Raw genomic sequence first — 22168 nt, forward strand, 5'->3', positions numbered from 1 at the left:
GTGTCTGTCTAGAGGCGGCCATATTGGTAGAGGCAGGGCTTTCCTTCCTCATGTCAGAGCCTCCAGCAAGGAGAACCGTGAGCGGCACAGCAGTGAGCTCACCAAATCTCCTGGGACTGACAGCCAGAGGCAGCAGTGTCTTAGATCTCACACTGCAGATCAACAGCTATGAGGCTACAGAACAGGAGTGCCTAGGCACCCTCACATACCAGGAAGTGCACTGCTAACTTACAGGACGGCAAAAGGTACAGATTTCTGGGTACTGTTTAGGCACAATTTACATTTCTGAATATTTCCTTTAACCATGGGCAGAGCTTGAGAGATTGCAGGGGTAGCAACGGTGAAACCCCCTCCCCCCCCCCCTCCCCCCGCCCATGCTCTAGGGGCCCATGTGGCCTTCTTGTCAAATTAGGTTTTGCACTGTGAAGCGGGGGTAACGTGCTTTCCGCATCACCCTGTGCAGGGGCAGTTTCACCTACACAGGGTGAGGGGGGAGCCCTTTTCCCCAGCTGCTCACTCTCTGCTCAGCCCCTCTCTCCCCACCCTGCTCAGTCCAGTACAGCCCATCCCTGCCCTGCTTGCCCCCCCCCCACACCCTTCCTGCCCTGCTCGGCCCCCATCCCTGCCCTGCTCAGCCCCCCCTACCCACCCTGCCCTGCTCGGTCCCCATCCCTACCCTGCTCAGCCCCCCCTACCCTCCCTGCCCTTCTTGGCCCCCCCGCACCCTCCCTGCCCTTCTTGGCCCCCATCCCTACCCTGCATAGCCCCCCCCCCCCACCCTCCCTTCCCTGCTTAGCCCTCCCCACCCTTCTCAGCCCATAAAGGGACCTCTGAGTCTCCTCTTTGACATACAAGCCCACTGCTTGTGTGCCCGGGTGAGCAGACCTGAGCTCTACCCGCGGGTGGTAGTGGGGGGGCCCCAGGTCAACTTTTGCATCGAGTCCCACAAGCTTCAAGCTACACCTCTGCCTATAGCATAACAAATCTGCACTTTATATAGTTGGTTCCTCTATTAAAGGCGAAGTCTGCAAAAATGTAATAAATGCACCTACATTAGTGTGATGGTCGGTGGGAAGAATGTCCCTTACATTGGGGGGTCAGTGGGAAGAATGTCCCTTACATTGGGGGTCAGTGGGAAGAATGTCCCTTACATTGGGGGTCAGTGGGAAGAATGTCCCTTACATTGGGGGTCAGTGGGAAGAATGTCCCTTACATTGGGGGGTCAGTGGGAAGAATGTCCCTTACATTGGGGGTCAGTGGGAAGAATGTCCCTTACATTGGGGGTCCGTGGGAAGAATGTCCCTTACATTGGGGGTCAGTGGGAAGAATGTCCCTTACATTGGGGGGGTCAGTGGGAAGAATGTCCCTTACATTGGTGGTCAGTGGGAAGAATGTCCCTTACATTGGGGGTCAGTGGGAAGAATGTCCCTTACATTGGGGGGTCAGTGGGAAGAATGTCCCTTACATTGGGGGTCAGTGGGAAGAATGTCCCTTACATTGGTGGTCAGGGGGAAGAATGTCCCTTACATTGGTGGTCAGTGGGAAGAATGTCCCTTACATTGGGGGTCAGTGGGAAGAATGTCCCTTACATTGGGGGTCAGTGGGAAGAATGTCCCTTACATTGGGGGGGTCAGTGGGAAGAATGTCCCTTACATTGGGGGTCAGTGGGAAGAATGTCCCTTACATTGGTGGTCAGTGGGAAGAATGTCCCTTACATTGGGGATCAGTGGGAAGAATGTCCCTTACATTGGTGGTCAGGGGGAAGAATGTCCCTTACATTGGTGGTCAGGGGGAAGAATGTCCCTTACATTGGTGGTCAGCGGGAAGAATGTCCCTTACATTGGGGGTCAGTGGGAAGAATGTCCCTTACATTGGGGGGTCAGGGGGAAGAATGTCCCTTACATTGGTGGTCAGGGGGAAGAATGTCCCTTACATTGGTGATCAGTGGGAAGAATGTCCCTTACATTGGGGGTCAGTGGGAAGAATGTCCCTTACATTGGGGGTCAGTGGGAAGAATGTCCCTTACATTGGGGGGTCAGTGGGAAGAATGTCCCTTACATTGGTGGTCAGTGGGAAGAATGTCCCTTACATTGGGGGTCAGTGGGAAGAATGTCCCTTACATTGGGGGGGTCAGTGGGAAGAATGTCCCTTACATTGGGGGGGTCAGTGGGAAGAATGTCCCTTACATTGGGGGGGTCAGTGGGAAGAATGTCCCTTACATTGGGGGGGTCAGTGGGAAGAATGTCCCTTACATTGGGGGGGTCAGTGGGAAGAATGTCCCTTACATTGGGGGGGTCAGTGGGAAGAATGTCCCATACATTGGGGGGTCAGTGGGAAGAATGTCCCTTACATTGGGGGGTCAGTGGGAAGAATGTCCCTTACATTGGGGGGTCAGTGGGAAGAATGTCCCTTACATTGGGGGTCAGTGGGAAGAATGTCCCTTACATTGGGGGTCAGTGAGAAGAATGTCCCTTACATTGGGGGTCAGTGGGAAGAATGTCCCTTACATTGGGGGTCGTGGGGAGAATGTCCCTTACATTGGGGGGGCGGTGGGGAGAGGGTCCCTTATATGGGAGGGGTCGGTGGGGAGAGGGTCCCTCGCATAGATGGTCAGTAGTTACTTATCTGAGAGTCAGAAATTGCTTAAGGAACCCCTGGAGAAATCTTGGGGTGTCACGGAACTCTGGTAGAGAAGCTCCGGCTTAAAGTATTACCTAAACAAGTCCCTGAACTGTGTGGAGTTGCCCTTTAAGTGTAGGTAATCCGTCCTACAACCTGAGGTCCGTGACCCCCCGTGTGCGCAGTACCCGGATCAGGCTCAGCCTTCTATTCCTCGTTAATCCTCCTGACCGATTTTCTGTTTATTTGCCAGAAATACAAATCGTGAAGTCGGAGGTCTGGAAGGATTTGTGCGGCTCGGACATCTGATCTGGGAAGTCGGTTGCATTTCCTGTTGTCGGTTTTCTTGCGGCTCTGAAATGCGATCTGTTTTCCCTGCACAGCTGTTAGAACCGTCAGGGAGCTCCAGCTATTTATAAATGGGATGGGCGGGTGGAGCAGATTTCCTTCTCCATGTCTGCTGTGACCGTCTCTCAATCGGCGTTCTGTGAAATGAGCGGCACACCAAGGATGTCCTCGTAGGATTCGTTCATGTCCAGTCCCTTCCATGACGCATGGCGTGTGTGTGGATTGGATGACTAATGGAAGGAGCTGGGCTGGGTCAAGAATGTCCTTCTATATGGTGATTCAGCCTGGGGGGGGGGCTCACATGGAAGGAGCTGGACTGGGCCAAGCATGTCCTTCTATATGGTGATTCACACTGGGGGGGGGGCTCATATGGAGGGAGTTGGGCTGGGTCAAGCATGTCCTTCTATATGGTGATTCAGCCTGGGGGGGGGCTCATATGGAAGGAGCTGGACTGGGCCAAGCATGTCCTTCTACATGGCGATTCACACTGGGGGGCTCATATGGAGGGAGTTGGGCTGGGTCAAGCATGTCCTACGTGCTCATATGGAAGGAGCTGGACTGGGTCAAGCATGTCCTTCTACATGGCGATTCACACTGGGGGGGCTCATATGGAGGGAGTTGGGCTGGGTCAAGCATGTCCTACGTGCTCATATGGAAGGAGCTGGACTGGGCCAAGCATGTCCTTCTACATGGCGATTCACACTGGGGGGGCTCATATGGAGGGAGTTGGGCTGGGTCAAGCATGTCCTACGTGCTCATATGGAAGGAGCTGGACTGGGTCAAGCATGTCCTTCTACATGGCGATTCACACCTGGGGGGGGGGCTTATATGGAAGGAGCTGGGCTGGGTCAAGCATGTCCTACATGGTGATTCATCCGGGGGGGGGGGGGGCTCATATGTCAGGATGGACTCCGCGTGTCACAGTGTCTGGGAATGTACACTGGCTACATGCTGCAATGTATAGTACTCCGTGTTCCGGCCGCCATACTGCTGAATCACCACATTTTATTAACCGTCTCCGTCTGTGAAATCTGAGATCTGGAACTCGGGACTCCGGCCCAACTGGCTCTCTGAGATGTCCGATGTGGTTTTGGAAAATAATGTTCTGCAAATTTTCTCGTTCAGTCTGAACTTCAGGCGGCTATAGAACATGCACATGGAGCACGCTGTGTGATCACCCGAATCTCACTTGGCTTCATCCTCCTGAAGTCCCTTCACAGCAGAACTCAGGCTGGGGGATGGAGAGGCAGCACAAGGAGCCAATCAGTAGTGCAGCAGGGCTTGTGTGCCAACAAGGAGCACACTGATAGGAGGAGAGAGCAGAGCAATGAAGAGATGAGCTCCTCAGTCTGCTGCTTCTCTTTCACTGTCCAATCTCAGGCTGGGGGTGGGAACAAGACCTGTACATGTTACCCAACTACAGAAGAGAAAAGTCAGGTCTCCGTGTGTGCTGTGTAATTTGTGTAACCTTTTATATGTTTCATCCGTGTATAGAGCTCAGCTTTACAATGACAGTCCAGCTATAGTCCCTCTATAGTATAACTACATGGAACATTCTGCATCAACATTGGGGGTCAGTGGGAAGAATGTCCCTTACATTGGGGGGTCAGTGGGAAGAATGTCCCTTACATTGGGGGTCAGTGGGAAGAATGTCCCTTACATTGGGGGTCAGTGGGAAGAATGTCCCTTATATTGGGGGTCAGTGGGAAGAATGTCCCTTACATTGGGGGTCAGTGGGAAGAATGTCCCTTACATTGGGGGTCAGTGGGAAGAATGTCCCTTACATTGGGGGTCAGTGGGAAGAATGTCCCTTACATTGGGGGTCAGTGGGAAGAATGTCCCTTACATTGGGGGTCAGTGGGAAGAATGTCCCTTACATTGGGGGTCAGTGGGAAGAATGTCCCTTACATTGGGGGTCAGTGGGAAGAATGTCCCTTACATTGGGGGTCAGTGGGAAGAATGTCCCTTACATTGGGGGTCAGTGGGAAGAATGTCCCTTACATTGGGGGTCAGTGGGAAGAATGTCCCTTACATTGGGGGTCAGTGGGAAGAATGTCCCTTACATTGGGGGGTCGGTGGGAAGAATGTCCCTTACATTGGGGGGTCGGTGGGAAGAATGTCCCTTACATTGGGGGTCGGTGGGAAGAATGTCCCTTACATTGGGGGGTTGGTGGGGAAGAATGTCCCTTACATTGGGGGGGTCGGTGGGAAGAATGTCCCTTACATTGGGGGGGTCGGTGGGAAGAATGTCCCTTACATTGGGGGGGTCGGTGGGAAGAATGTCCTTACATTGGGGGGGTCGGTGGGAAGAATGTCCCTTACATTGGGGGGGTCGGTGGGAAGAATGTCCCTTACATTGGGGGGGTCGGTGGGAAAGAATGTCCCTTACATTGGGGGGGTCGGTGGGAGGAATGTCCCTTACATTGGGGGTCAGTGGGAAGAATGCCCCTTACATTGGTAGTCGGTGGGAAGACTGCCCCTTACATTGGTAGTCGGTGGGAAGACTGCCCCTTACATTGGGGGTCGGTGGAAAGAATGTCCCTTACTTTGGGGGTCGGTGGGAAGAATGCCCCTTACATTGGGGGTCGGTGGGAAGAATGTCCCTTCGCTTACAGATGGCTAAAAAAAGATGATTGGTGTTGGAAGTTTCTCATCTGAGAGGCTGTAATTGCTTATTACTCAGGAAACTCCTAGCAATCTCTGGAGGAACCCTGGTTGGGGACCGGTATATAACATGTACATATAGTCTCTAAGCCACCATCTCCATCACCTGCAGCTACATGAAGCTATATTGCATCTTCTGGAGGAGGGAAGCCATACTGTACAAGGGGGGTTAGGGTGAAGAGTTAGGTTTTTTAGATACAGCAGCCAATGGGCTTCGGGGTGTTGGCTGCAGTGGTCATCAGAGGGATAGGAATCTTGATCTGGAGCAGTGGTTACTCAGCTGAACCTCAGGGGACCCTGGCTCATATCTTGCCCCAGGGCCTGGTATGTTCAAAGCTTGCCCTCTTCCCCCGTTCTCCACGGGGGGGGGGGGGGGGGGGGGTCCTCCTCTTCCCTACTCTATCCAAAACTTTAAAAACTATGTTCGCTAGAGATGAAGTTTAATAGTGGCCATCTTGGCAAGTGCAAGGTGCTCACTCCTAGTGGCCATCTCTCCCTGAGGATCTTTAGAGATGTCTCTAATTTCAGGATTAGAACATAAAACCAGCTTGTGGATTGTCCAATATCCTGTGTCTGGTGGGCGGCCAGAATAACATCTGTTATTGCTTTTCTTCTGGAAGCGGGAGAGCTGCAAACACAACAGAAAGCCATCCTGATATTGAGCTGTTGTGTAGGTTGGATGAGAAGAGGGAAGAGGTTACAATCCTGAGTACACAACCAAACTCCATGAGATCAAAGCCAACCGTTGGCCTTCATCCAGAGTTATGAATGTTCTCTTCTACTAGTCAGCTATGAGGTTTGGATTCCTTTGAAAACAGTGGAGATACAAAGAACATTTGCTGTTCTAAACTAACCGTAACTGCAGCAGGAGTATAAATATGTACGTAGACGCGTAGTCTAGACAGATCTCAGGAGCGACATAACAAGCCATTTTTTTTTATGGTGGATTAACGTTTTTTGGACACTTGCTGACAATATACAAACAGGTTTGCTGGCACTTCGTCTGTTGGCTCTTAGAATGATCGGATTTGGACTCTTCGTAGTGGTCTTCCTCAGCTGTAGCCTAGGCTCTTTTATGCTGTGTTGTGCTTAGGAGATGGCCTTCTGCTAACCCTTGATCTCTGAGCTTCTGGGAACTTCCCTTGAGCCCGTTCACCTCTGACCTCTCTCATTAATCTCATTTTCACCCACAGAGGTGCCCCATCTGGATGTTTTTGGCTGTTTGCCCCATTCTCTGTAAACTCCGGAGACCATAGTACAGTATGTGAAGCATCTCAAGGACTGACTTCTTTGGATGTTCAATCACCAAGTCTATCATGATCGAAGTCACATGGACTAGGCCTCCTCGCCACTTTAGCATTTGCCCAGGTGGACCTCTTTACCACGTCTGTGTGCTGCGTTGTAGTCACATCATTTATTGGGTGGCCATTTGTGTCAGCATGGCAGGTGTAATATATCTGTAGGCCTGGGACTGAAATCTATAAACGACTCTCCTTCCAAAGAGGTAGGCGTGTAGGAGGGGCTTTGTTGTTTGCTTGCTTTGGCACCAGGAGAACAAGTCCCTACTCCTGCTCCAGCCCTTCTAAAACAGTCCCTCCTGCTGAGGCCAACTCCTCCGCCATCTTGTGCCCTGATCCTTGCCATAGGCCTCCACACAACATTCCCAGCCTTAGACCTTTATATCCCAAGGAAGGAATGTCCATACAAGAAAAAGCTTTACTGGTGGTAGTCAGGAAACCACATTACAGTGACATCACAAGGACATACATTCCGGAGTCCATCACATATAGTGGACAGTCTACAGTATTCACAAGTGAAAGCAGAAGCAGTGCTTCAGCAGCCATCTCCCTACAGTGTCTCCTCTGCCCAAGGTAATCCGTACTCTCAGGACTGTGCTCTGTGTAATCACCTACTTGTAGGTACATCTCTCCCGGGAACCCTCCAGGGAAGTGGCCTCACACGGGGATCTCCAGCCTGGCCTAAGGACCTTATTCAAGGAGTCCTGACCCTCACCTCCATAAGGGACAGAATGTCTACAACTGGCTCCTCCTGTGATCAGGTCCACTCCACCCGGCCTCCTGCCCTGTCCAGGGCCTACATGTGCTGGCTACATCTTTCTAGGTGTGAGGTGTTTAGCTCCCATGCCACATGTGTCTGTGTGCTCCTCCCCACCTATCCTATGTGTGGTGCTGACTCACCCATGACACCCTGTGGGAGAGCTAAAAGGAGACTAACACTTGGTGTCACTACCTGCTGTACCAGACACTGCTCAGATGCAATGCCACCTAGTGGTGAAGTACCTAGCTGCACCTGCCTACAGGCAGTGCCAGAAGTCAAGTGGTTAAAGCAGGGGTCGCCAAACCTTCTAAACAAAGGGTCAGTTTGTTATCCTTCAGACTTCAGAAGGGCCAGAGGAATAGTGCCCCATCATTGGTGTCAGTGGGAGGAATAGTGCCCCATCATTGGTGTCAGTGGGAGGAATAGTGCCCCATCATTGGTGTCAGTGGGAGGAATAGTGCCCCATCATTGGTGTCAGTGGGAGGAATAGTGCCCCATCATTGGTGTCAGTGGGAGGAATAGTGCCCCATCATCGGTGTCAGTGGGAGGAATAGTGCCCCATCATTGGTATCAGTGGGAGGAATAGTGCCCCATCATTGGTGTCAGTGGGAGGAATAGTGCCCCATCATTGGTGTCAGTGTATCCCAAGCCAAGGTTTATATAGGAAACCCAGAATTTCTGGAATATATAATCTGTCATTTAGTATATAGTAATACTCGGCTCTCCCTTATAGTAATCCAGAAACGATGACCTGACATCACTTCCTGTTTACTCGGAAACTTCTGGCGCCATTTTTAAAAATCTAATCTTGGTGTTTTGAATGCTGTTCGGTGCAGAGGAGAGAGATTTGGGGTCTTCTAGAGCCCCAGATCCCTCTCTAAAGAGTACCTGTCGCTGCCCATTGCTGTCACGGGGGATGTTTCCTTGCCTTGTGACAGCAATAAAAGTAAGAAAAAAACCTGTAAAGTGCCCCCGTGCGCATGCGTAAAGGCGAATGAACATGTCTGTCCCGCAATCATGCAAACCACAATTGTCCCACACGTGAGGTATCGCCGCGAATGTCAGATCAAGGGCAGTAATTCTAGCACCGGACCTCCTCTGTATATCTAAAGTGGTCACCTGTAAAGGCTTTTAAAGTGCCGTCGTTGCGTTTTAAAAAGTGTCGCCGATTTAAAGTGTTGTAGTTTGCCGCCGTTGCACGGGCATTTGTGGTTGTAAAGTGTGGCATATTTGGCATCTAATTACTCGGCGTAACTCCATCTTTTATATTTTACAAAAATTTGGGTTATGTATTGTGTTTTTTTTGGGGGGGGGGGGAGTTTTTGTTTTTGTTTTTGTTTTTTTTTTTATTTTGTTTTTTTTTTTTTTTGGCACTAGAATTCAAAAAAGTGTATTTTTTCCCAAAAAATTGTATTTGAAAAACCGCTGCACAAATACCATGTGACATAAAATAGAATATGCAAAAATCGCCATATGTATTCTCTAGGGCCTCTGCTTTGAAAAAATATGTTTGGGGGAGTTCTAAGACCTTTTTTAGTAAAACAAATAAAATAAAATTATAATACTCATTTTTAAAATGAAAACAAAAAGTGCCAGAAATGGCTTTGGGGCCACAAATTGGCCGTTTTTGGCATCTTTTCTGATGTCCGAGTACAAGACGATAGAATCTGAAGCCGTCCCATGATGATGAACGTTCCATCACTGTTGTTTTGTTTTAGTACCATATCAACAAACTCTCCATGATGTCTTCAGAGAACCATTACAACAACAGCGATAAGGAAGTCGATGAGGTTGACGCAGCTCTGTCCGACCTGGAGATCACTCTGGAAGGAGGGAAGACTTCCACCATCTTGGTAAGCGGTTCTTCTACATTTTGACCTCCTGTATGTTGTTATGACCCAAGTGACAGAAAGGTCTACACTCCAGTGAGGGAATTAGAAAGGTCTACACTCCAGTGAGGGAATTAGAAAGGTCTACACTCCAGTGAGGGAATTAGAAAGGTCTACACTCCAGTGAGGGAATTAGGTCTACACTCCAGTGAGGGAATTAGGTCTACACTCCAGTGAGGGAATTAGGTCTACACTCCAGTGAGGGAATTAGGTCTACACTCCAGTGAGGGAATTAGAAAGGTCTGCACTCCAGTGAGGGAATTAGGTCTACACTCCAGTGAGGGAATTAGGTCTACACTCCAGTGAGGGAATTAGGTCTACACTCCAGTGAGGGAATTAGGTCTACACTCCAGTGAGGGAATTAGGTCTACACTCCAGTGAGGGAATTAGGTCTACACTCCAGTGAGGGAATTAGGTCTGCACTCCAGTGAGGGAATTAGAAAGGTCTGCACTCCAGTGAGGGAATTAGGTCTACACTCCAGTGAGGGAATTAGGTCTACACTCCAGTGAGGGAATTAGGTCTACACTCCAGTGAGGGAATTAGGTCTACACTCCAGTGAGGGAATTAGAAAGGTCTGCACTCCAGTGAGGGAATTGGAAAGGTCTACACTCCAGTGAGGGAATTTAGAAGTAAGTTTGTGGATCGGGACCACAAGTGCGGCCCAGTCCCATCTGAGGTCACAAGATAAGATACCGCCAGAACAATGAGTGACGGGATATCTGACCATAGTTACTTCAATGCCAGAACACACCAGAATCCTCGCTCAGTGCTACCACCTATCTCGTACTGCCACTGTCTTGCACTTCAGATCCAACTCGATGACTACAGCCATTCTTGACATTTCTAACACATGAGGAAGTCCGTTCCCCTGGGATATGAACCCAGTTATGCAGAACGCCAAGTAGGTGAATATTTGAGAATTTTACCCTAGCTGGGGAAAGCTTCATTCCCGTCTGCGTCCCACTGAGGAGATTTCTCTTCACTTACGATCTCTGAGACCCAACAGAATGTCTCACCAAAGTGAGGGGAAAATCCCCTTTTAGTTGCCCCCATTGGAAGATTTCTCCTCATCACATGTCCCATTGACTGTAAAATGTTTGGATTGGGGGAAGATTTGAGGGACAGGCAGGCAGTAAGTATTTTAGTAATGTCTTGGTTTCTTTGCAAAGTGTTTTTCCAAGACCCAGCAGAGACGATTCCTGTGCACCACATATGGCCTTCTACCGAGGATTCACGTTCTTCTGCTTCTCTGACTGCACAATCCATCATCTCTTCCCATATATAACAGTCCGTTGTCTTCTATACAGGGTGACATCACCTCCATACCGGAACTAACAGACAACCTAAAAATATTTAAGTAAGTACAAATATCTCCTGTCTCACGTCCTTGCTTTCAAAGTTCTCATATATTGTGCTGAGAAACTTCAAGCATTTGTATTTGGATTCACGTTCTTCTGCTTTACCCTATGAATTAGGTTTAGTTGGGGGATGGGCGGTAAATAAATAGGGAATCTAGTTCAGTATTTGAATTGACACTGTACAGCGGCTTTTATTGACCTTTTTACCATTGAGAAGTCCTCAAGAGGCTTAAGGAACCTCTACTAATACATATCTACAGTTTGCATTACAGGGCGTAGATAAGGAGGGGGATGGGGGGATCCACCTTTCCCCAGAGCATACATGGCACTGCAGCTAGCACTGACACTGGGTGCACACCCAAAACTCTGCAGCCACGTCTCCTCCCAGAACTCGGAGATGGACGCCGCTGTCCATCTCCGAATGAGAGCCATCTCCGAATGAGAGCCTCCCTCTCTCTGAACTGTCCAGTTCAGAGAGAGGGAGGCTCTCATTAGCCCCTCATCGGCTCTTGCCAGAACTTGAAGATGGACAGTTCAGAGACTCTTTGTAGCCCCTCATAGGCTCCAATCACATGATGCAGCCAATGGAGCATTTCCCTTCAATGAGCCCAGTCTGAACTGCCTTGTCTGGTGGGGGGGATTCCATGGAGGAAGCAGCGATGCACTGGGGGGTGGGGGGAGAGATTTCTATTGGGGAGCTGTACTGGTGTTAGTGATGGTGGCAGTGCGCCACCTCTAGGTAGGTGCCCAAGACTACCCCCCTTCCCCTCCCAAAAACAATGATCCACAGCCCTGAGTTCATAGTACAGTAGTATGTAATAATAGAATTAGGCAGATTTAGTAATCATCCAAAGTAGTTTTTTGTTTTTTTTTTTTTTTGTTTTTTTTTTAACTCCCCCTCCACTAAAGAACTAACTCCTCCTTGCACATACATGTCAGAGTCCTTCAAAAGTTGAGCAGCCCAGGACCCATGCACGGTCTCTGCAGTCATCGATCGAAGAACCCCAACGCTAAAGTTCTGACTCCCCATAAAACTGATTCTAAAACATGTCCGGTTTATCCTTTCCCTTGTTTATTATTTAAAATATTAGGAAAGGAGTTCCTGGGGTCCAAAAGAATACAGTTTTGATGGATTGAGAGGCGTTTCTTGAAAGTAGCGACAAGTGCATCAAGGCAACGCGTTTCGGGAGATAGGCTCTCATTTCTTCAGGGCTGTTGCTGAACGCTATAAGATAAGAAAGATTCCCACGCCGGGTAAATATTTGCGAGAATTCAGACAAAAGACTGAGAGTGTCGGCTATGCTTCCCGGAGCAGCATTCAACAGATGGAGCACGGTCCTACTCTCGATAAACTCCTCCTAATCTACCATGAAAACTGTATTCTTCCTGGACGCTGGGTGCTCCTTCCTGGACGCTGGGTGCTCCTTCCTGGACGCTGGGCGCTCCTTCCTGGACGCTGGGCGCTCCTTCCTGGACGCTGGGCGCTCCTTCCTGGACGCTGGGCGCTCCTTCCTGGACGCTGGGCGCTCCTTCCTGGACGCTGGGCGCTCCTTCCTGGACGCTGGGCGCTCCTTCCTGGACGCTGGGCGCTCCTTCCTGGACGCTGGGCGCTCCTTCCTGGACGCTGGGCGCTCCTTCCTGGACGCTGGGCGCTCCTTCCTGGACGCTGGGCGCTCCTTCCTGGACGCTGGGCGCTCCTTCCTGGACGCTGGGCGCTCCTTCCTGGACGCTGGGCGCTCCTTCCGGGACACTGGGCGCCCCTTCCGGGACACTGGGCGCCCCTTCCTGGACACTGGGTGCTCCATCTCTTCTACTATTCCAAGTCTACATGTGGAAACGACCTTAAGGCCGTACCAAGAAGGCAGCAGCCCCCAGCCCTAGGAGGGCTCACCACCAGTATCCATCATTGGGCACAACCTACCGGAGGGACATCTCCCTACTCACCCACACAAACATCCACCCATGACCAGCGACTCATTCAGTCAGTCCATTGTGGTCTTCAGCACAAACTTGGGATTATTTTTGCCCAAGCCAACGAGTGATACCATATTCCCCCTCATCCCCTCCCCCGGTGAAGTGTCCCTCACCCTGGTATGTGGGTCACCCAGCTCTGTACTCGGGAACACATGGGGATTCCTTAATGAAAGGTCAAGGCTGAGCTTATATAGAAATATGAATATTCAGTCTTCCGTTGTTTATATTCGCTTTACTTCATTCTCTGAGCCTGACATTTCAGCTTGAGTGTCAGGGGTCAGAGGTCAACTGGAGTTACATAGAATGAAAAAAAAGACACGTCTATCTAGCTCAACCAATAGAAACAAAATCAATAAATAGAAACCTTTCATATGCAGAATCCTCTATACAAGTATAGATATAAAAACCTGACAGGGGGTCTATCCCTTCCCTACTCCGTCCAAAACCAAGAGAAAAAAGTTTGTCTTTAAATATACTTTAAAAAAGGAAAAGGGGGCCATGTCTTCTAAGGTGTGTTTTTTGTATCGCAGACCGAAGAAGCTGACTCTGAAGGGCTACAAGCAGTACTGGTGCACATTTAAGGACACCTCAATATCTTGTTACAAGAGTAAAGAGGAAGCCAATGGGATGCCGGCTCACCAGATGAACCTGAGGGGTAAGACAGGTTCTCTTCCCGGGGAAAATGGTTTGTTGGTTGTCCTATTCGGGGGGTTCGGATCACTCTGTGTATGTAGATGTGTACAGATCCAATGAAATCCTCTCCATGCAGTCCATGATAAACGGGTCACTCCACCCAAAGCTGAAATTTTCCATTTTTGGTAGATTCTGGAAAGGGACATTTTTTTACCCTTTTTAGGCCCGTGTATATTTTTGCAGTGCTTTATTGTTATGTCACGCAATAGTGTGCATTGTGCTAAGGCAGCCCATTAAAAAGTATGTGCAGCCACGGCACCAAAAATCAGACGTGGCCCAAAATCTCTAATGCAGTGCACCACAATGCCGCCACTAGGGTTCATTTGGTGTTCGCTGCGATGCTTTTGCATTGCCTTAGCTACCTAGCATCCAACACTTGGCCTGCTAGGTTGGGCTCCTTACAGTAAGCAGAGTGCAGCAGAGTGATCTGCGGTGGCTGGTTGGAGATATCTGTGTGAGGTGGGCTGTGCTGGGATCTGTGGTGGCTGGTTGGAGGTATCGGTGTGTGGTGGGCTGTGCTGGGATCTGCAGTGGCTGGTTGGAGGTATCGGTGTGTGGTGGGCTGTGCTGGGATCTGTGGTGGCTGGTTGGAGGTATCGGTGTGCAGTTGTCTGTGCTGGGAACTGCAGTGGCTGGTTGGAAATATTGGTGATCTGTGGTGGCTGGTTGGAGGTATCAATGTGCGGTGGCCTGTGCTGGGATCTGAGGTGGCTGGTTGGAAATATTGGTGATCTGTGGTGGCTGGTTGGAGGTATCGGTGTGTGGTGGGCTATGCTGTGATTTGGAGGTATCGATGTGTAATTGGCTGTGCTGGGATCTGCAGTGGCTTGTTGGAAATATTGATGATCTGTGGTGGCTGGTTGGAGGTATCGATGTGCGGTGGGCTGTGCTGGGATCTGAGGTGGCTAGTTGGAAATATTGGTGATCTGTGGTGGCTGGTTGGAGGTATTGATGTGCGGTGGGCTGTGGTGGCTGGTTGGAGGTATTAGTGGGCTGTGCTGGGATCTGCGGTGGCTGGTTGGAGGTATCGATGTGCGGTGGGCTGTGCTGGGATCTGCAGTGGCTGGTTGGAGGTATGGATATGCGGTGGGCTGTGGTGGCTGGTTGGCGGTATCGATGTGCGGTGGGCTGTGGTAGCTGGTTGGAGGTATTGGTGGGCTGTGCTGGGATCTGTGGTGGCTTGTTGGCGGTATCAATGCGTGGTGGGCTGTGCTGGGATCTGCAGTGGCTGGTTGGAGGTATCGATGTGCGGTGGGCTGTGCTGGGATCTGTGGTGGCTGGTTGGAGGTATCGATGTGCGGTGGGCTGTGGTGGCTGGTTTGAGGTATTGGTGGGCTGTGCTGGGATCTGTGGTGGCTGGTTGGAGGTATCAGTGTGAGGTTGGCTGTGCTGGGATCTGCCGTGGCTGGTTGGAGGTATCAATGTGTGGTGGGCTGTGCTGGGATCTGTGGTGGCTGGTTGGAGGTATCGATGTGCAGTGGGCTGTGCTGGGATCTGTGGTGGCTGGTTGGAGGTATCGATGTGCGGTGGGCTGTGGTGGCTGGTTTGAGGTATTGGTGGGCTGTGCTGGGATCTGTGGTGGCTGGTTGGAGGTATCAGTGTGAGGTTGGCTGTGCTGGGATCTGTGGTGGCTGGTTGGAGGTATCCATGTGCGGTGGGCTGTGCTGGGATCTGTGGTGGCTGGTTGGAGGTATCCATGTGCGGTGGGCTGTGGTGGCTGGTTTGAGGTATTGGTGGGCTGTGCTGGGATCTGTGGTGGCTGGTTGGAGGTATCAATGTGCGGTGGGCTGTGCTGGGATCTGCAGTGGCTGGTTGGAGGTATCAATGTGTGGTGGGCTGTGCTGGGATCTGTGGTGGCTGGTTGGCGGTATCGGTGTGTGGTGGGCTGTACTGGGATCTGCGGTGGCTGGTTGGAGGTATCAATGTGCGGTGGGCTGTGCTGGGATCTGGTTGCAGTCAGTGTGTAGGGGATGGGTTCTCATCCTGTGATACGTGATCCATCTGGCCGGGTTCTCCGTGGCGGGGCAGGCTCCAGGCGTCTGTTGAGCGGTGCAGTAAACACGCTGGATGCCAGGTGATGATATCAGAGCGGAGTCATGGCAGACGGAGCCAGGAATGCCTTTTTGGGAAGGCTGACCTGCTCTGTGGATGAAGGAATGCCTCATCGCCGGAGTCATCTGATTGAAGGTTCACCGTGAGACAGGATCTTATTTATAGAACGCCAGCAGTACATTCACCTCTGTCCCTGGACTCGGGAGCTTACAATCTTCCTGCCTCACATACAATTTATACTGCAGACAATTATCCTATCAGCATGTTTTTGGAGTTGGGGAAGACTCCCATACAACATGCAAACTCCATGCATATAGTGACCAGAACGGTGGGACAGGACTCTCACACTGTTATGGAAAGGGTGCCACGTGAAGAGCCACACTGTCCTTGCTGTGAGCATGCTCCAGATCAGTGGCTGGCATCCAGTGGCCCATAGCTTCATGTCTGCTCTGAGCTCCTGTTGTCACCCCATGCTCCAACACGCACATCCCAGCCACCCACAGCCAACACAAGATTTACCAAGTGTGTGCCACTACCTCCCTGCTGTTTTTGGCCATACATGTGCAGTTTATGGAAACCATGGACAGCTGGATCCGGGGGGGGGGATGGGGGGCTGAGAGCAGGCACAGGGAGGCCTGCTCATTCTATTTGTTTGCAGGGTGGGGGGGGGGGTTGGGGTGCCGTTCTGCATCCTGGAACTGGGGGCTGGACTGAGTATTGGTATCTGCCTGACTCCATGTTGTTGACGTGACAAATAGAAGACAGACTGTGTGGCCGTCATTAGACCCAGTGATGGTCAGCAAGGAAAACATTCCACGATACGACCGTCTCCGCAAAAACCACAATGGTGGCAAGCCTCAGCAGTTTCTTGTCCCGCTGCCCACGCGTTCGGGAAAATGGCGTTCAGTGTGGAAGACGTAGCCTAGGACAAAATTCTGGGAGAGGCGGAGAGCCGGGACATGGGAGCGGCAGACGCTGCACAGGGAGGCAAGGCAACAAAAATCCTGCCGGTTATGTAAACCTCCATGTCTGCCGCCTTACGGGAATAAAAAGGAAGCTTCCCACATGGTCACAAAATGGGAGAGAGATTTTAAAGTGAATGTCAGTGGGGGGGAGAAAAAACCTGCTCAGTACACTTGTGTAGTGCATGTGCATTTCCACATGTTCCATACAGAACAACCCACATCAAAGAAAAATATATTTGAAATATATTGAATGCGGCCAAAATTGTAGTATTTCAAATATTTACCAATATATTTGGGAAGAATATTTTAAAATAAGTTTCAATAAAAAAAAAAAAAAATATATATATATATATATAATTCTTTTTTTCTTTTATTATGTTGAGTTGAAATGTGTTTTTATTACAAAATTATATATATATATAAAAAAAAAAAATGTTTTTAAATACATTTCAAATATACTGTATGTCCTTAAAAATACAAATATACATTTTTGGAATGCATTTACAAATATATATAAAAATATGTTAAAATTACTTTTTTTATATGTTAAAATTTTTTAAATATATTCTTTAGATTTTTTTAAAGATTTTTAAACATATAAAAAAAGTCATTTAACATATATTTTTAAATGCATTCCATAAATGTATATTTGTATTTTTAAGGACATACAGTATATTTGAAATGTATTTAAAAAAATATTTTATAATGATTGTGTTGTGTATATTGAATGTTACATTGTATTCTATAACCAGATTGCGTGGAGATAATCATTTGAGACATTTTGTTGTATTGAATCGCTGTGTTTTCATTGGGTAGATGAAATAAGTTACAATGTTCGGTATGTCTGATGCTATTGGATACATTTTATTTTTTACATAATAGCCGATCAATGTCTGAATGCACAACACTGCATGAGCGCTAAACCTGGATTTGTGTCTTCCAGGCTGTGAAGTGACCCCCGATGTCAACATTTCCGGACAGAAGTTCATCATTAAGCTCCTCATCCCGGTGGCTGAAGGAATGAATGAAATCTGGCTGCGCTGTGACAATGTAAGACGCCTTCATCTTCTCCTCCTATATACACTATATTGCCCCAAGTATTGGGCGGCCGGCCTTTCCACACACATGACTTTTAATGGCCCCCCAGTCTTAGTCCGTAGGGTTCAATATTGAGTTGGCCCCGCCCTTTCCACACACATGACCTTTAATGGCCCCCCCGTCTTAGTCCGTAGGGTTCAATATTGCGTTGGCCCCGCCCTTTCCACACAAATGACCTTTAATGGCCCCCCAGTCTTAGTCCGTAGGGTACAATATTGAGTTGGCCCCGCCCTTTCCACACGCATGAACTTTAATTGCCCCCCAGTCTTAGCCCGTAGGGTTCAATATTGAGTTGGCCCCGCCCTTTGCAGCTATAACAGCTTCAACTCTTCTGGGAAGGCCGTCCACAAGGTTTAGGAGGGTGTCTATGGGAAGGTTGGACCATTCTTCCAGAAGCACATTTGTCAGGTCAGGCACTGATGTCGGGGGAGGAGGCCTGGCTCACAGTCTCCGCTCTAATTCATCCCAAAGGTGTTCTATGGGGTTGAGGTCAGGACTCTGTGCAGGACAGTCAAGTTCCTCCACCCCAAACTGGCTCCTCCATGTCTTTATGGACCTTGCTTCATGCACTGGTGTGCAGTCATGTTGGAACAGGAAGGGGCCATCCCCAAACTCTTCCCACAAAGTTGGGGGCATGAAATTGTCCAAAATGTTGCCTTAAGAGTTCCCTTCACTGGAACTAGGAGGCCAAGCCAACCCCTGAAAAACAACCCCACACCATAATCCCCCCTCCACCAAACTTTACGTTTGACACAATGCAGTCAGGAAAGTATCGTTCTGGCACCCGCCAAACCCAGACATGGCCATCGGATTGCCAGACAGAGAAGCATGATTGGTTGCTCCAGAGAGCACGCCTCCTCTGCTCTAGAGTCCAGTGGCGGCATGCTTTACACCACAGCATCCGACGCTTTGCTTTGCACTTGGTGATGGAAGGCTTGGATGCAGCTGCTCGGCCATGGAAACCCATTCCATGAAGCTCTCTACACACTGTTGTTGGGCTCATCTGAAGGCCACACCAAGTTTGGAGGTCTTTAGCTATTGACTCTGCAGACAGTTGGTGACTTCTGCGCACTGTGCGCTTCAGCATGCGCTGACCCCGCCCTGTCATGTGACGTGGCCTACCACTTGGGCTGAGTGGCTGTTGTTCCCAGTTGCTCCCACTTTGTTATAATCCCACTAACAGTTGAGCGTGGAATATTTAGTAGCCAGGAAATGTCACGGATGGACTTATTGCCCAGGTGGCCACCTATCACGGGACCACGCTTGGAGTCACTGAGCTCCTGAGAGCGACCCATTCTTTCACCAATGTTTGTAGAAGCCGTCTGCATGTCTAGGGGCTTGATTGTATACACCTGTGTCCAGGGGCGGACTGACAACTCATGGGGCCCCCGGGCAATAGGGGATCATGGGGCCCCTGTGTCCTTGCCCAAACTCAAAAAATCCCAAACTCAAAAAAGGTACCAGGGGCATCTCATGGGGCCCCCTACTGACCCCGCCCCTGGCTGTGTCCATGGAGGGGATTGGAGCACCTGAATCACATGATTGGGAGGGGTGTATAGTGTGTGTATAAAAATGTATGTATGTGTATGTATATGTGTGTATGTATGTATATATATATATATATATATATATATATATATATATATATATATATATATATATATATTTATTTTTTATTTTCGGCCAAAAATCTTGAGTGCTGTTGTCCAGGGAAAGGCTCACATTCATTTACAGCTCCTTCTTTCCATCTTGTAGGAGAAGCAATATGCTCACTGGATGGCAGCCTGCAGATTGGCATCCAAGGGAAAGACCATGGCAGACAGTTCCTACAACCTGGAAGTCCAGAACATCTTGTCCTTCTTGAAGATGCAACACCTAAACCCGGACCCTCAGTTCATTCCTGACCAGGTCAACTCTGACATCAACCCAGAGTGCGTCGTCTCACCCCGTTATTTGAAGAAGTACAAGAACAAACAGGTACTGCCATTCCCACCACCTTCTTCAATGGGGAGGTCTTGGCACTGGTGAATGGTTTTGCATTGCACCACAGAAGAGGGCTTGGGGTGCTTACAGGGCTTCCGGGGCTTCTTTTTGCCTTTGCACCCTGGAGTTGTACAGTAATGGATTTTTGAGATCACTGCCCTCACTGCAGTAGGAGGAACAAGTGGGGGGACTTCAGCTAAGACTAGGAGGGGAATATGAAAAAAAGCCCTTTTGAAGACTAAAAGGTACTTCAAGTATATGCCAATAGGTCAGGCATGTGAGTGTGACTCCCTCCCCATTATTGCACTGGCCAATCAGTGCTGTCACAAGGGTCCATAGCCTGTAAGCTACAACTTCTTTCAACTTTCCTTTAGTTTCAGCAGTCAAACAGAATGGAGGGGGTGAAAGGAAGGGAAGTACAATGGGGGAGGGCTCCTGGAGAGGAAAGTATTAAAGTGACCTTGTTGTTTTGTGGTGTATGTGCTAAGAACAGGTTTTCTTTAAGCATCAGATTTCAGTCCCATGGACACCATCTAATTCACTGTTTGGCCAAACATCTGTGGACACCTGGCCATCACACTGATATGAGATTGATGGACATCCCATTCCAAAACCATGGGCATAAATATAGAGCTGCTCAATTTGTGATTATGCCATCCTCCTCTCTTCTGGAGGCAATTTGTGCCATTTTTTGAGGTCCGGTACTGATGTTGGATGGGAAGACCTGTCTCTCTCAGTTGGTGTTCCAATTCATCCCAAAGGTATTCAGTAAGGTTGAGATTGTGGTGGTAGGTGAGGAACATCATGCATGAATAGAAAGTATTGGAAACTCCAGCTGGTTGGAGAGCAAATATCACTGTATTAGTGTATGACCTAAATTATGGCCAGTACAAATTGGAGAACTGTGGATCCCCTTTCTTTAAAACTTTGGTAGTGTTGGATTTGTTGGTCTTGGGAAATGCAGTCTGTATGCCAATATGATTGTAGTGTCTGCTGACCCTGCAGCCATACAATCCATCCTTCTGGGAAGACTTTCCCATTCCAAAGGTGTTTAGTAGGGTTAAGGTCATGGCTCAGTGCAGGGCACTTGAATTCTTCCACACCAAACTGGTCAAACCATTTCACCGTTGAGTTGGCATTACTCTTCTGGAAAGGCTTCCCACAAAATTTTGGAGTATGTCTGTGCGAATTTGTGTCCAACCAGCCAAAGGAACATTTGTGAGGTCACAATCCGATTAATCCCGAAGGTATTCAGTAGGGTTGAGGTCAGGGCTCTGTACAGGACACTTGAGTTCCTCCACATGGTCCTCCACGTCTTTATGGAGCTGGCTTTGTACACGGGGGACAGTCATGGGGGAACAGAAAAGGGTCTTCACCAAACTGTTACCACAAGGCTGGAAGAGCACAATTATCTACAATGTCTTTGTGTGATGGAGGATTGCCAGGACTCTTCACTGGAGACACCTGACCTCCATCATTTGGAAGGGGGTCCACATATGTTTGGCCTGCATGTGACGTATCATGGAAGTGACTGGTATAAGTGGGGAGACTTAGCCAGCGTCTCTAAAAGGGCATTCACCAAGAGCCATGACCCTGCGGCATAGAATTTACCCAGAAGATACTGCAAGGCCTCAATTGCCGGGTACATGGGGGGGATATTGATATGCCAGACTAAGAATTGACTTGTGTCTAGTGAAACTACAGAATATATTCCATTATTCTACCAACTCACAGTTTCCCATTTTGGTTATTGTCAGTTGTCAATTACAGACGGGCCCTTTTATGAATATCTCAGAAAGGGTTAATATTACGGGAGCATGCAGGAAGTGGCTGCTATGGAGGTCATATGGGATGGTTCTGTCCCACAGAGTCTCATGACACAAAGCTGTTGTAAAAGCAGGATGTGCCGTGGCGGGGGAAATGTGCGGAATGTGATCTGCATGTTACCAGCAAGAAATGTCATCTGGCCGTCTCATGCAATCATGAGCGCCTCCCTAGACTCCGTACTTCAGTACGCATTGCAGATTATGATCTTTTCCTGAGGGCCGATTCAAACTCTAGTGAACACCAAAGTGGGGCAAAAAAGTGCATATGAACGCACACATAAGTGTGCTAGGGTGTGTCAAATGGGGAGAATGTCACCAGCACACCGAGGATCACCAATATGGGTCCAAAAGCTTTAATAAACGATCACATAGTTACAGCAAGGCAACGTTTCGGAGTCTCACAGGACCCCTTCATCAGGCATGTGACCCCTTCACCAGGACCCCTTCATCAGGCATGTGACCCCTTCATCAGGACCCCTTCATCAGGACCCCTTCATCAGGCATGTGACCCATGGGAGTGTCCACCTAGCCAAAAGGCTCAGCAGACCCCTCTCATGATCATCCAGAGCAACCAACAAGTACCGGTCTACAAAGAGAGATTTCCCCCCCCCCCCTCCCCCCAAGGCAGGGGAGGAAGAAA

The 22168-nt window shown here is 49.3% G+C and overlaps 1 protein-coding gene across 1 annotated transcript in view; it reads left to right on the top strand.

Annotated features, from left to right (window-relative positions):
- The first annotated feature begins 9411 nt into the window (after positions 1-9411).
- The window catches only part of LOC149428609 (fermitin family homolog 2-like), a 17121-nt gene continuing 4364 nt past the window's right edge, over positions 9412-22168 (top strand). The window contains exons 1-5 of the mRNA XM_089667205.1: positions 9412-9542; positions 10887-10936; positions 13442-13566; positions 17565-17671; positions 19475-19696. Of these exons, the coding sequence (XP_089523331.1) occupies positions 9429-9542; positions 10887-10936; positions 13442-13566; positions 17565-17671; positions 19475-19696 (618 nt within the window). The 5' untranslated portion in view covers positions 9412-9428. The remainder of the gene's footprint in view (positions 9543-10886; positions 10937-13441; positions 13567-17564; positions 17672-19474; positions 19697-22168) is intronic.

This window comes from Staurois parvus, unplaced genomic scaffold (genome assembly GCF_062004578.1).
Source record: "Staurois parvus isolate SC_StPar_1 unplaced genomic scaffold, SC_StPar_1.0 ptg003093l, whole genome shotgun sequence".
In the NCBI taxonomy this organism is placed as follows: domain Eukaryota; kingdom Metazoa; phylum Chordata; class Amphibia; order Anura; family Ranidae; genus Staurois; species Staurois parvus.